Below are 16,029 nucleotides of genomic sequence, written 5' to 3'. Positions count from 1 at the left end.
TTCAAATGTTTCTGAGTCTTACTTTAAAAGATACACAATTTTCTCTCGGATAACCCTACATCATTTCCTGCTGAATCAGCATATTTCTCACTAATGCATGTTTTGATGCACAGCTGGATCCAGATCCAGACACTGTCTCACTAACATGTAAACACATTTTGTGCCCTTAAAAAAAGCCAACTGATTATAGAGCAGCTTTTGGCAGATGTGGGGATTTGTGTTCTCCAAATGTTTTCTAATTCATATTACCGTAAAATAACAGCCGGCTCTGAACCGTGGGATTATGTCTCTCAGCTGCAACCCCGTACATGACACTTCTACATGCTCTGCAAAGGTTTGAACACCTCACACACAGAGTATCTCACATACCTCTCTGCCTTACACACTGAGGGAGGGCTACGATGATGGTGAACAACACAAAGGCTGCAGAAGCTGCGGTGCTCCACCAGGACCTCTGCACTCGCTGCTCATCCACACCTGCAGAGTAAACAATGCACCGCTGCCATTTTAACTTCCTGCATTGGTTTATTGAGACCACACCTCCCCAGAAACAGAACCGTTTAATACTCACTTATTGGAGCGACAGTGATGTTTACTCTGGTCTGCACCACGTGTCTGCTCTGCAGGCCGGAGATGGTGCAGGTGTACGTCCCGGAGTGTTCCTCGCTGTCTGGCTTGTGCAGCAGAAGAGATCCGTCCCCCAGCTGAAGCAGGTCCTGGTCCAGGTCAGCTTGGCCCTCCCACTGGTTCACAGTGTTTCTGGTCCGGCCGTCATATCTCAAGATAACGGTGGGCTCGGTGAACACGGCGAAGGTCCAGGTGAGGGAGAAATTCTGGAGGGTGTGTGGAGCCACGCATGGGATGGACAGTGCATGACCCTCTTCCTGTGTCATGTCCTCTGAAAGAGAGTTCACACAAACACACGCATTCATATTGCTTTTTGTCAGAAATTATCTTCTTTATGAAAACATTATAACTCTAAAATCTAATTGCACCTTGGTTTTTCCGAGACGCAGTCCACACCTGGGTCTTGTCCGCCGATGTGAACGTGCAGAAGTAGGTGTGGTTGCAGTGATTACCCAGAAGCCTCAGGCTGCTCTCCACTGTGAACAGGCCCTTGTGGTCAGTGGTTTTAATGGTCGAATTTCCCAGAGCTCCCTGGGCAGAGGCGGGGGCCGTGGCCCACGTCACCTGAGGCACGGGGTATATGTTGTGAGAGGAGCAGGTGACCACCTCATCAGTCATCTCCATCATCACCGACTGGATGAGGGCTGAGAGGAAACACAGACAAGACAGAGCATTAAGTGAGCATATGATAAACTGTGTGGCACTTCTGTGACACTGGCCTTTCATAAACGAGGAGCCAGAAGCAGTTCGGGTGAGGTGGGATTTGAACATCAGTGATACCACATTAACCCGGTCAGTACCCTGTGAGCTCCAGTCTGCTCGTTCCCGGTAGCAGTGCTGCCCGTTAGCACCACAGCTCATTCAAATCTCCAGCAGATGGAGCTTTTCTGCTGCACTAATACCCCGGCCCACTGGCTACACTCTGGTTTTATAGGCCAGAGAGCTAGTATGAGCTAAGCTAGAGTATCAGGAGACCTCTTATCACGTTATTGATGAAATAAGATTTCAAAACTGGACTTTTCGACTTTGCAGTAGAGACGTTTCTGTGCATAGTACCTCACACTGTCCTGTCTTATTTTACATTTTTGTGTGGGAGGTTTTGGCGTCTGTCTCCTCCAGGGATTTACTAGAAATTCTGCCAAAATACAAATCTCATATTTAATGAATCAGTGGTCTTTTGGTGGAGATTCTCGTTAACAGGCAAAATGTTCCTCCTGGCCTTAGAAAAAGGTGCAGGTTGTGAAAGACCATCAGTGAAAGATAGACTTGATTATAAAGAAAACACTTTCCACAGGTTCTCTTTCCTGTTTGGAAGGGGAGGATGAGGTGAGGGGTGTTCAGCTGCCACATGAACCTTCATCACTTAATGTCACTAAATTCTACACACTGCAATTTTTAATTCTCATGAATATCAGATAAATCATAATTATGAGATCACAACGTCAGAAGTATGAGAAATTAAATTAATGAGGCAACTTTTGATTTCACATATTTATGACTCTTACTTCCCATTAATCTTTATCTTATCATGGTTTCTTTGCAGTTTCAATAAAACCACGTGAAATGTGCTAATTTCCTCAAACCACAAAGTGGAATCATTTCAACAAAAAAACTGAGCATAACCTTCACAAAAATGTGAAGGTAGTAACTGGAAACAGAACAATATGTATAGCAAATACATTTATATATTACATGAAAATAAAGCATAAGCAGTGTAGGTGTTTGCATTTCTAATTATTTGCTATCAAAACACAAACAAAGCCAGTCTGCTTTCTGGGCAGGAGTGGAAAAAGAAAAAAGTGCCACTTGTTCCACCCTGTAGTTACGACCTTGACGATAATTTATGAATGGAGACACTTCTACAACTCACAGCTTAATCGTAGCAGAATTAACCAGTTATAGACCAAAGAAGAAAAGCTTGAACCCAAAGTGAAATGCACAACATTTCTGATATACTTCAGGTAATCCTGTAACATTTTACTGACCTTTGACCTCCAGGTTGATAAAGATCTCCTGGTTTCCTTTCCGTGTGCTCGTGTAACATCTGTACATGCCCCTGTCTTGAACTTTGACCCTCCTGAGCAGCAGGGAGGCATTGCCATGAGGGATGTGCGAGTTGAACAAGCAGGTCCTTCCGCTGAAGTGTTTGTTCTGGAGTCCAAACTGGTCCTTGTTGTAGTAGTAGCTGTGCACGGGGATCTGCTGCTTGTACCAGTGGATCACCACGGTGCTGGTGGGTTGGAAGCTGCAGGGCAGGATGCACTCGTCTTGGATGAGACAGGTGACGTTGGTATCCGGTATAACTTTGAAAAGGTAAAACAACCATTAAGTTGACTACATTTTTATTTTATGTATCATCATACACTAGCAATTCAAAGTTTTCTAATTAAAGTACTATGCATCTGACCACCCAGTTTCATTTCTTTCCAACTTTTCAGTCACATTAGTGCTTTTTTCTTTAGGCTTAATTAAACCATAATAGTACAAACCAAACTTGAATACGACCTTAATAAAAATGCAAAACCTCTGATTAACAAGTTCAACTGATTCATTGTCTCTTAAACATCGCAGCTGTTTGTTTTGCTAAACTCAATTGCTGTTGTTTTTTCAACAGAGTCACACTTCACCCCCGATGCTGGGTGAATACTCCCCCCCCCCCCAGATGTGCTCAGCTTTCACAGCTGAGGACGCAGCGCAGCTGTGTTTGTCCTCTTGTGGAAATATGAAGGAAAATCATTGTTGTTTGTGACAGATCTCTCTTTCCTAATGCTTTGAGTCGTCCAACACACGACTGCTCAAAGAACGAGGCATCATATGAGCTATTCAGCTGTTTACTAATTGTCTAATGACATGGGAAAGAGTTTGTGATATCTCTTGTTTTGCAAAGTGCTCAGTGGATGAATGAAACTATAAAAGCGGAAGGGACAAAGAGTTACTTATTCTTATCTGATGTTTTGCTATTGCATTGTTTTCCCCGTTCTGGCTTCTCCTTACAAGCATGGGTAAGCAGATAGATTATCATCAGTAAATTGATGGTTCCACAGTTCTGTGCTTTCTACCAAAACTAAGATGGCGCTCAGAGCGTGCATACCTCCATCAAGGACCAACTTTTAAATTCACTAGATCCAGATGTTTATTAGATCTGCACCACATTGCACACAATTATAAATACAAGTCCCTTAAAAGTGGTTGTTTTTTCAACTCGGATACATGAATTAAAAATCAATGAAAATGTTGAAAAACGCAAAATTGAAGAAAGAATAAATTCTTCTTGTATCTGTGCCAAACGGGTTCTTCCCTTACACAAAATGCATTCTTCCAACAAGTTTCATGGTGATCTGTCCTTTAGTTTTTGCCTAATCCTGCTAACAAACAAACAGACTAAAAAACTTTCAGATGATAACATGCCAATGAGCTACTTCTCTACAAGCTGCATTTTCGACGAGACAAAACTTCGATCACTCTCAGGTCTTCAAGTGTTGAAAAGTTGAAATGACCGATGTCCGTCGTGTGAATCTTTATCACCTCACAGCGGATTTACCACATCAAATCAACCTACTATTAGAGGATTAACTCAAGAATCTCAATTTGAGTCAGAACAAGCTGCTCATCTGTAAACAAGAGGAGAAGAGGTCATGTGATACGATACCTTTTGAGTCTGTCAATAACAACTTCTCCAAGAAAATCAGAAGCACAGTCATGAGTCCGTGTGAGTCTGCCATGCCAGACGGCCTCTGCTCTGAGGTGTTGCTCCTGTAGCCGTACTTGGCACGCATGTGTGTGAAAGTACACGGCTGTGCAGTGAGCTGTGTCTGTGCGATTCCACTTTACATCCTTCCTCACACTAATGAAACACTGACTAATTAACCAGGCAGGTGAACGTTTAACCACACTGCTTCTGTGTGCTCCATCACACAAACACTCACACACAGTCTCCCACATAACACACACACCAGACCTGAACTTAAACCGTACATTTGTTTATATATTTGCAAAATTAGTATAGACATATTGACTTTGTTTTGAAAGGACAAAGGCTCAAACTAATCACACCCACAAAAAGGCAAATGAAACAGATTGAAACCGGAAATTAAATCCAGAGACAAAACAAAATACCTCAGTGAGATTCTTATCCTCTTTTAAATCTCTCTTGAAGACATATTTTCTATAAAAGCGCTTTCTCGGGAGTTGAAGTCTGAATTGTCTTTGAACTTTTTAAACTTCTCAGCCTTTTACTGTCAGGGTTCATAAACATTTTGACCAATGGATTTCCATGACTTTTCCATAACTTTTCAATAACTTTAAACCAAATTTACATGAACAAACAATGATAATTCCAAAGCATACAGTATACCTTAAATGAGACAAATGAATGAGAAAATAGTTTGATTGAGGTCTTTGTCTGTTGTAACCAATGGCATGTACTTTTCCATTTGTAGCCAAGCATGGTTAAATCTACACTTCCCTGGCATAGTGCATTATCCCGCCTATCAATTGGTTTGAGAGCGTATGCCTGCTTATATTTTGAGTGTATATTTTTTTTAAACATATCAATTATTTAGAACTCAGCGTAAATTAACAACATGAAAATATGAATTTATAAAATGTCCATGACTTCTCCAAAACTTTAGGGATTTTATTTTTGTCAAGCTCTTTTCCAGGCCTGGTCAATTCCATGACCTATCCAGATTTTTCATGACCCTAGGAACCCTGTACTGTACAAAGTTGATTTACTAATCCTGGCTGTGATTCTACTGACTAGTTTAATATTTTTTTGTTCTACATTTAATCATTTTATTTTACTGTTATACTTCTGCTATAATCTTTTCTAATGTTTTTTGATATTCAGACTGGTTTTGATGGTCTCTTGTCGTTTGCATTATGTTTTTAATTTATAACAGTTAAAGACACTTTGTTTTGAAACATTAACATATCTTTAAATAAAGTTGATTATTAGCATTATCTGCTCCAGCTCCCAAAGGATACGCCCTGAATAGGATGGATGGATGGATGGATGGATGGATGGCTGGGTGGATGGATGGATGGATGGATGGATGGATGGATGGATGGATGGAGATATAAATTAAGAGATTAAAGGAGAAATAAATGATGCATCATTATATCAGTTATTTTAATTATTTGTCAGAAAATTTGGCCTTTATCTCATTATAATACATTAAAATGAAAAAATCTTCTTTTATTATCTGCACTTTTCCTATATGATCTTCTTTTATAAAATTCTGCAAGTATTTCTCTTGTAATTAATATCACACTTTAAAAAAAATAGACATTTTGAAAAACATGATGAGCTGCCATTCATTTTATTTAAGTTTTTCAAAATTGTAATGCTTTGTCAAAACAATGAAAAGCCATCTTTTACTTTTTTTTTATAGAAGAAAACGATGAATGGGGTATTAGTGATTTATAGCACAGAAATATTCTGATGGAGAAAAATCTTCATCATATACAAGTTGCCATACATATGGAATGTAAATCATCCGTCTGTGATAATGCTCTTATTTTTTTACATTTTGGCAAAAACAGAAGATGCCCTCTCCATGACCTGTAGAGGGCACCGATGAGATGTCCCATGTGAATAGCTGCCTGCTGTCCAGCTGCTGCAGGGTCACATGTAGGAGCGGACCAAGGGCCACGTGCATGATTCTTTAAGATGCCATTGCTCATGTCTGCCCTCAATCAACTTAAATCCCAGATTAAAGGGATGGTGCTAATGGAGCCGAGTCATTCTGCTCAGGCTCTGATTGTATTATTGATACTGAACAAGTTTCCTCTCCCGTGTGAGAGGTTCTCAATCTTTCCTTGATTAAATACGGCCTCATTAAATACGCCTGTTTTTATAAAGCTTTTCTTTGTTTCATAGTTGCAACAGGCTTGAATTATTAAGATTTCCACTGTTACCTTAATTGACAAAATCCTCCTTTTTTAGTCCCACAATGGGGAATTTTTTTAATACACTCATGTCTAATGTGCAGTAATGTGCAAATGTCCCTCTGTTTTTAACTGACATCTAAACCCCAAAGCTGAAAAACAAAAGGGTTTTGCAGGTTCTGTGACTACATGTCGTGAAAATTGTTGTTAGGGATTGGACCATAGGTACATTTGGAAAAACGTTAACCCCATGTTCCTATGTTCTTATATTTGATGAGTTTAAACCAGTTAAAATCCTCAAGTAAGGAGTCATATCCTCTGCTATGAATGACATCTGCTCGGGGGTCATAAGTGCAACGCTTGCAGATGTGGCTCAGACATATGCTTGCATCCGTTTCTTCTAGATGGGAACATTAGCATCCTCCCACCACTGCAGTGGGCAACTCCACAGAGAAGCCTGTAACGCGCTAAAGTAGGCTACAGGCTTTTTATTTCTATCTGGCCAGAACGATGATGAAACTGCTGGTTGTATTACCCCCCGCCCCCTCTCCCCGCCCCTCTGCCGCCGCCAGTTTGTAGGTTACTGAAAGATTTCACCAACCACAGATAAGAAGATTAGGGAGGAATTAATGGTATTCCTTTGTCATTATAGGAATAAATTGATATTTGGTTTTAAATCAGGGGTTGGGGGAGTCGGAGGAACATGTTGTGTCAGGAGACGTAAGCAGTTGGATGGCACAGTGACAAACAAACTTAGCCAGGGGGATGCCTGGGCACTGGAGCTAAGCGCTGGATATCTCGACCGCTGTATCATGTTACAGGAGATGAGAGCGCGGGATAATGCAGAAGTAGCTGGGTGTGTGCGTGGGGCGGAATGAGTGCTGCTGTGACATGGACGTACAAGTAGAGGACGGGGGCAGCTGTGGCATTCCCTGGGTGAGACGCTGACGCAGTGGGAGGAACGTGCAGGTTCCTCTCGTCTTTCCAGCCCCAGCTTAACCATGAGAGTGGCCCTCCTGGGTCTCAGACTGATGTGCTTGGCCTGGTTGTGGCCCATCACCCAGCTCCGCGGCAGCCACCTCCCGAACAAGAGGAGACACAAGGATGAGTACGTCGGAGAGAACACCAGACAAAAGCAAGGAGGGTGAGCACCGGTTGGACTTGTTGCTTTGATGAGTTGATTTTGTATTTTGAAAAGTGTCCCTTCGATGTCTGGCATCCATTTTATGTGATGATATTCTACTGAATGGAAATATGGTTGTGTAATATGGTTGAGTTTTTCGTTTGACATCAGAGAGATTCAAGGTAGGAGCAGGTTATAACATCTTTTGAGTTGAGAGATAAAATAGATATGACTCGAGGATGTAATTTTGATGTTGTTTAATGAAAAGAAAAATATTAAGATCATTAATAAAGCTGGATTTTGATTCACATTGCTCACTTTGTGATGACACTAAGGACAGATGAGCCTCTTGGTAAAACAAACAAAAGATGCAATTCATTTATTCATGAGACAGATGCAAGACGAACCCGTCGGTATCTTAAAACCTGCGTCGATTCACCGAAAGTAAAAGAACTCTCATCAGACGGACGACTTTGGATTTAATCATCGTGCTAAAAGTCCAATTAACCATCACTAAGACCCTCGACCAGATGTCAGCTCTGTTTCAAGTATGCGTTAGAGAGAGAAAGCTGGAGACGGATGATTTTAACGCAAGCTGTTCTCTGTTGTCTTTGCTCGTCAGGCGGGTGGATCTTAAGATGAAAAAGATGGACAGCACCAAGTCTCTGCTTATTAAATCTGAGCAGCTGCTTCGGATTGAGGACCATGACTTTGCAATGCGGCCGGGCTTCGGAGGTAAGACACACACAGATATCCATCTTTTTTTAAATAAACCTAGTTTCACTCTTCGTATTAATACCTTTTTTTATTATTTTGAATAACCATGTGCCTTTCTGGCAACTCAGTAAGGTCAATATAGGTTACTGTGCTGTCTTTTGTAATACGCCTCCGAAAAAAACCCAGTGACCTAGATCGTCTGCAGTGTGAGACAATGACTGCAGACAGTGGGACAGATAAAATAATCTCAACTGCGAACATAATTCTGCGGAGGGGAAAATGAAAAAGCCTGACGTCAGAGGACCTTCGTGAAACTGCTGTCAGAGCCTTTCTTTGCTTAAATCTACAGATTCACAGGTTTACAAATTTAATTTCCCAAACTGCAACTGTAGAATATGTAAATGACAAGCTTGGTATGGATGACCATATTTTTTAAAACAGAGCAAATACAAAAGCTATTGCACAAAACATTTTTATCCTTTTGGGGATACGGCTCTGTGACCTGTTGCAGGCTTCCTGACTGGCTGTGGCACATCTTATCTCTTTATTATCTCTGCCAAGGAGGTTTCTTTGCTGTTTGTCTATGAACAGGATTACACAGCAACTACTTAAGACATTTTGATGAAATTTGGTAGAAGGGTAGAGTAAGGGCCAAGGAAAAAGCCATTAACTTGTGGGACAGATCTAGACAAAGGAGCAAAGGAGAAAAGACAATTTCACCAATTTCCCAGGAGAAAAATGTGTGGTTCATCAATCATGGATATTTAGGGGAATGAGATCTATGAGTGTGTGCAGCTTGATTGAATTTAAGGGAATGCTGGGCCTTCACCGAGGTGCAGTATGCGCTCTATTGAGTGTCATTGAAGTTTAATTTGCAAACAATACAGTTCTTGTGAAGGTGCTTTATTATATTTCTTGTGTACGGTTAAATGTTGTAAATAATTTGTTTGGATTTCAGAGAATAATAGAGCAATATAGAAAAATAATAGAAACAATGCAGTTGACGTTGCCATCCATTCATTTTGTCGGCTTGTGACTCTTCCCACATCTGAGTCCCTGTTTGAGTTGTATCAGCTGTGAATGAAATATGAATATTATTGACAGGTTGGACAGTATCGTACATCCTTGCTCCTTGTAGTTGAACTATTTCCTCAACATTGCTTCACAGCCTTTATTGTTTTGCACTGCACAAGCTTCCTGTTGCTTCAGCTGAATTTTATGCCCAGATGAGAAAATGACGAGGACTTTTGGTCCAGGACCCTAGCTGCCCTATATAATCCCTCCCACCTCACTAACCTATTCTAATCATAGACTGATGGTTTTGAGAGCTTACCTTCATTAGATAATGGCAGTGGGTTGTTTTTAGTTCACATACATTAACAGTAGTGGACAATGACATAAGGTAGAAAGCGTTCAATACGTTTCCGGATAAACGGACACGTTGCTTCTTCTGCAAAATGAAGTTAAATCACTGCTGGAAGAACTTCATCTTTATCATAAGTGACAAATAATTGTTTGGATATTTTTTAATAGCTAGAATTCAGCTTTTGAGGATTTAGAGGGTCTCAAGTGTCGATCAGATCCCTGTAAATCAGTATTACGGACCCAGGTTGTGGTGCAGGTTGAACCTTTTGGTTGAAAAGCCTCGGTGAAGGGCTGATGCTTCAGTTTCGGACAACAAATCCACGAATGGCAAGAAAAGCCCTGACTTAGATCCCGGCTCTGACCTCTTCTGTGATGAGTTTGCATGTTTAACCAGTATTTTTGTGGTTTACTTCAGGTCACATGACCAAAATATTTCAACTGACAGGATTGTTAGCATCAGTGTTTGTCTTGGTGTGTTTCACAGAACCTAAATTCATTAATTAATTAGTGCTTTTTTAATCCACATAAGATGTTGACTACATAACACAAGGGATATTATATCCATGTAGGTCACTGTAGTGCGCCCGTTATTCCCACAGCAGGGAAGATTTCATAAATAGCACAAAATCAGCTTTGGATATCTTGTCTCTCTGCAAATGTCTGGTTGTAGCTGTGCCCTTAAGTAAGCTGTAACACAATGTTGATGCTGTTTAGACTGGGCTAATGGTGCGCTTGAACCTCTTGTGGACAAAATAAGTATAACAACAACAAACATTGAAAACTTAAAAAGATCAGTGCAAAGACTTTTTTCACTTCCTCTTAAGACATAAACACTGGAAAGAAAACAGTGGATAAAGTATTTTCTTTAGTTTTTTGCCTCTCAGGTATTTTGTAGCATCTTTTTTGTGCTTCCTTTGTGAGCAGGAGACTTTACGTTGCTGTGCATCCATTACTTCTGAGTAAATCTCTTTTAAAGTATTTATTCAGGGATGATATGATCACAATTCTGAGCTGAGGCATGTTTATGAATCTGCATGATGTCGGGGTCATCACTCTCATCTAACCTTTAGTCTGTCATCTGTACACTGTGGTTCATGTCATGTTACTCAGTCGTGGGATTTACATGCATATAATCTCTAGTAGATTCTCGGGGGATGTGATCTAACTTCTGCTTAAAGCTGATCCATTAAACGTTTGACCCTCTGCAGGTTCAGCTATTCCTGTCGGCATCGACGTTCAGGTAGAGAGCATTGACAGCATATCGGAAGTAAACATGGTACGTGTCTCGAGTATTTGACAACATACAGTATCTCATTTTCTCTTTTGGTCTTGATCCACTGTTTTTGTTTTCATGTATTTTTTATTTCCAGGACTTTACTATGACCTTGTACTTGAGGCATTATTGGCAGGACGATCGGCTGGCCTTTCCGTCCAGCAGCAACAAGAGTCGTACCTTCGATTCACGTCTTGTGAAGAAAATTTGGGTTCCTGACGTTTTCTTTGTTCACTCTAAACGCTCGTTCATCCACGATACAACCACGGAGAATATCATGCTGAGGGTTTATCCTGACGGCAACATTCTCTACAGTGTCAGGTGAGAAGTTTTCTTCATTGCTCATAAAGAGATTACGTTAAAGCAGAAACAGTCAGACCATACGATCTGGATGAATAGCAATTACAAAATAAGTCTCCACACATTCCTATTTTCAATCGCAAATGGCTTTATGATTGGCTGAGGGGGATAAATTGATGCTACAGAGGTGCAATAGAAACAGCAGACAGTGGATGGAACAACATCATTGTTGCCTTTAGCTTCCTACTTTCAAAGGTTACGTAGTCCTGCTTTAAGCTTAAACATCGTTACAGATTCAATTAAGTGAGTAATAATTAAAATATTTTAACAAATTCTGGAGGTTTAAAAGGGATATCAATCAGGAAATATAATGGCCCACTGGAAGCTCCCAGCAGGGTTGATAGATTAGAGCCTGAAAGGAATATGAAGAGCTTTCAGACCACGGTCACAATATCCATTTCAACCAAAGATGTCCACAATATGGCGTCATCCCTAACAGCTCTCTATGACCACAGGCCCCGTGAGGCACTGAACGAACCGATCAGCTCACTTGTACCTATCACAAATCCGTCTAGTTTTGTTTTATACCACATTTGACATCCTACTCGTTGAATGGTTAACTCTATGCATCTAAACTCTGAAAGTCATCCATCAGTGCAAATATAGCATTTTCTCTGATTGTGTGTGTGTTTCTTTAACTCTGATCTGTGTTTCAGGATCACTGTGACGGCACTTTGCTCGATGGACTTCAGTAGCTTCCCCCTGGACACACAGAATTGCTCCCTGGAGCTGGAGAGCTGTGAGTATCAAACTGCAGCAGGGGCACTGCTGCTCATAACATATTCAGTGTTAGGCCTGCAGGAACACAATTAGTGCATTAAACCTGAACAAAAATGTACTTTAAATAATTGGCTTGCTTGATGTATTTTACTTTAATAAAATGTTCTAATTTAAAAGGTGATGGCTAAATAAATCTTTTAGCCTGTTCAATATTTAAACAAAATCTTTATATCGTAACTCTATGTCTTTAAACTCACGCACAAACACAGATTGTTTTTGTTTACATGGAAAGCAATAGTCCACTAATAGTCTGAATAAGACAGTCCAATGCAAACAGCATTGTCTGATCACCTTAACCTGAATTAGGACATACACAGAATAAGGAATATTAAGACAAGCAGAATTAAGACATTTGGAGTATTCTAATATTAAAGATAATCACATTATATCGTCCTAATACACTTCACAACTCACGTAAACATACATTCACCCATTATGTATATTTTCCTTTGATGATTTCCAGAGGCGGGGTACACCATGAACAGGTTGCCAGGGTCTCACAAGGCCAACACAGAGACAAACAACCTTTTAAACTTACATTCACACCTACATCCGATTTAGACTGTCCTAACATCCATACACCATCTCCATGTCTGTCGACTGCAAAACTCCACACAGAAAGGCCGACCTTCTCTCTGTGTGGGGACAGAACTAGCCAACGTGCTTCCCTCATGTAAACAGTATCATCGAGTTTTTTGTCCAATGTTGCTTTCCATGTAAACATAGTCATTGCGTATTACAGCTCACAATGCATTAGTATACTCCATAACCACACAGTAACACTCACTGTCTTCTTTGTACATGGAATAAATGATTCATAATCCTCAATCAGGTCAATCTCTGTGCATTGTATATACGTCTGTCTCTTTGATGCAGATTTACGAGGGATTATTGAAGATGCTCATGACTGACGATAGAGTCAGGATTGCTTTAAAGCATTGTGGGGGTTCTTTTGTCTTTCCGCTTCCTGCTTCTTTCTCTTCATCTCTCTCTTTCTGTCTCACATTATGAACCGCATAAAGCATGGATCCTGATCTCAGAGGAGAGTCGGTAGTGTTCAATTTCCGCTCACTCTCCTCTCCTCTGAGAAAAACATCTTCTTCTTAGAAAGGCAACATGTGAAGGTGACACACCCTCCTTCTCTCCTCTCTTGAAGATGCTTACAATGAGAACGACCTCATGCTCTACTGGAAGAACGGGAACGATTCGTTAAGGACTGAAGAGATCGTGCTCTCTCAGTTTTTTGTTGAAGACTTCCAGCCTTCCTTTGGGCTTGCCTTCTACAGCAGTACTGGTACGTGAGGCTGGAAGGACTGTCAATAGTGTTCAGCTAAAAGAAGCCTAAGTCTTGGCCCAGATACCATTGTCTACACTAGAAGCCACAAAATATTGTCCGTTTCACCCAGAGGCCAATTCTTTATCAGACAACAGTTGATGCTGGGGAAAAAAACGTTCCTGGTTTTGTTTGAAGCCTAGTTCCCTGTGTTCTACTCATAATGCTAAGCTAAGTTCATCCACTGCATCTGGTCAAGACATATTCTAACAAATAACCTCCCGTTAAAAGTCTAATTAGCTACTGCACTGAACAAAACAGCTTGTTTGTTTGCTTAACATGTACTGGTGGTTGGATTTGTTACTTTCTGGCAGAGTCAAGCTAGCTGTTTTTTATGCTAAGCTAAGCTTTGCGGCGTTAGGAAGTGTAACTCTCAGCAAGAAAGCAAATCTGCAGAGTTCCCAAAACACTGAACTTATTCTTTAAATGCTTTGAAGAAGACTGAAGCATTGATTCCCTGAGATGTAACGACATGTTCAAATTTGGAATATCACTATCACTATCATCAGGTGCTTTTTCATTGGCAGAATTGAAAAGTACTATGTCGGTTTTAGTTTCAGGCTTGTATGACTTACGGCAGCACCCAGCCTGCCGTTGCCACTAACACATTGTCAGTGTTAGAAAAACAGACAGAAAGGGGCCAGGGAGATTTTCTTCTCAGTGTGAAATAATCTTGCGAGGACCAGTTATATAACAACAGCTCTAGATAGATCTGCCCCAGAAAGTAATTTCTCTGACGTTTAAGTTGTAGTTTCTTGCTGTAGGTCCATCTTGTACTTGATTCACACTTTTCTTCTGGTCATGAACCTCACTGCTCGCCACTGCTAGTTTCTGTTTTATTTATCTCTTTTTCAGGTTCGTACAATCGGCTCTACATAAACTTCATTCTCAGGAGGCATATCTTCTTCTTCATGCTTCAGACGTACTTCCCCACCATGCTGATGGTGATGCTGTCCTGGGTGTCCTTCTGGATAGACAGGAGGGCGGTACCTGCTCGTGTCTCTCTTGGTACTGAGAACACGAGTCAACACGGACATCGACATGTTAACTGAACATTCAGCCTCTTACCAGGGACACACATTTCATAATATACGCGATTGGTTGAAGGACCCGTTCAGACACGTCCTGAGAGATCCAATCACAAGTTGACAGTGTTCAGTTCCTCTGTTCACAACTGGCACAAATGTTTCCTGAATGTGTGATCTGTGACTACTTGTGATTGGAACTAATCTGCAAGTAAACATGTACACCATTTCTGTTTGCGAAGACCAAATTATGTTGTTTTTAACCAGTCGAACTTTACAGATGTGTCTGATGACAATGTTTGTGTCAATGCGAGCAAGAGAGAGAAAGAGATTAAGTGGAGTCCGGAGGGGCTGAATGAATGAATGTGCAGCAAGCAGCTTTGCTGAGTAAGATTTGACCCTTTGGGCATCATTATGTGTTGATCAGGGTTGATCAGACACAAATAATGATCCAAAAATATAAATAGGAATATATTTTGTTGTGATTCAGCCAATGTGACCAACTCTTCACAATGTTTCTGATGTTTGGTTCCAGGCATCACCACAGTTCTGACCATGTCCACCATCATCACTGGTGTCTCAGCCTCTATGCCACAGGTGTCTTACGTCAAAGCCGTGGACATCTACTTGTGGGCAAGCTTCCTGTTCGTCTTCCTGTCCGTCATTGAGTACGCTACCGTCAACTATTTCACAACAGTCGAGGAGATGAAGAGGCTCCGACGGGCAAAGGTCATTCACATTTTATTTTAACTGTGGCCTGGAATGGCCTCTTATATAACATGTGACTTCTGACTCGCAGAAAATAATTCCCTATCTGGAGCTCTCTGTCCTCAAAGCCTAACGCCCCTCTCCTCCCCCTGTCCCTGCAGATGCCCTCGTCTTTCAATACCACACAGGCTATGGCGTTTGACGGCTGTTACCATGACAACGACATTGACCTGACTCCTTTCTCGGAGGTGTCCAGCCCACCGAACACGGAGAGGAACACCCAGACGCGAAACTCCACCGTCTCTGCGCCCACGGAGGGCACCAGGCTACGCCGCAAGCACCCTTTAATAGAAAATCTCAGCTTCATAATGAGCAACAGCTACATGATCGACTCTTACTCCAGAGTCATATTTCCCCTGGCTTACCTGCTCTTCAACATCATCTACTGGAGTCTATATGCATAGAGCATGAACTATGCAGAATAAACACTTTCACTTGTTTTCACCATTATACAGTAAAACACCAATAGGCTGCAATAAACTAATATATACAATAACTTGTTCTGCTGTGGGATACGACCTCTTGCATGATGTCTTCAGTTGTAGCTTGGGGAAACCCCGAAGTCGGCTGTTGCTTTATTTTTGCTGATTTATTTATTTATGTATTTTAGCATGCCTGTTTTATATGAGATAAAGTTTTAATCATACAAATATATTTAAATTTTTAGGGATTTATTTTATTGTGGGATTAGACACAAAATATCAACGTGTATATTTAAAGCACAACTTCTTGGATAATAAACTTATGCTCTTAAAGCTGTGTAAAGCTT

At 40.9% G+C, this 16,029-nt stretch overlaps 1 protein-coding gene across 5 annotated transcripts in view; it reads left to right on the top strand.

Annotated features, from left to right (window-relative positions):
- gabrr3a (gamma-aminobutyric acid type A receptor subunit rho3a) overlaps positions 1–16,029 on the top strand; it is a 20,795-nt gene extending 4,766 nt beyond the window's left edge. For 2 of the 5 annotated variants that reach the window (XM_053440863.1, XM_053440868.1), the window contains 8 exons: positions 8,262–8,374; positions 10,930–10,997; positions 11,092–11,315; positions 12,011–12,093; positions 13,291–13,428; positions 14,323–14,475; positions 15,028–15,221; positions 15,362–16,029. In XM_053440863.1, the coding sequence (XP_053296838.1) occupies positions 8,262–8,374; positions 10,930–10,997; positions 11,092–11,315; positions 12,011–12,093; positions 13,291–13,428; positions 14,323–14,475; positions 15,028–15,221; positions 15,362–15,664 (1,276 nt within the window). In that variant the 3' untranslated portion in view covers positions 15,665–16,029. Of the gene's footprint in view, positions 1–626; positions 7,661–8,261; positions 8,375–10,929; positions 10,998–11,091; positions 11,316–12,010; positions 12,094–13,290; positions 13,429–14,322; positions 14,476–15,027; positions 15,222–15,361 lie in introns of all 5 variants that reach the window. The other 3 variants (XM_053440865.1, XM_053440864.1, XM_053440866.1) reach the window with 3 other exon arrangements.

This window comes from Pleuronectes platessa, chromosome 15 (genome assembly GCF_947347685.1).
Source record: "Pleuronectes platessa chromosome 15, fPlePla1.1, whole genome shotgun sequence".
In the NCBI taxonomy this organism is placed as follows: domain Eukaryota; kingdom Metazoa; phylum Chordata; class Actinopteri; order Pleuronectiformes; family Pleuronectidae; genus Pleuronectes; species Pleuronectes platessa.
The sequence above is the reverse complement of the archived record's forward strand: the minus strand, read 5'-3'. Positions and strand labels throughout refer to the sequence as shown.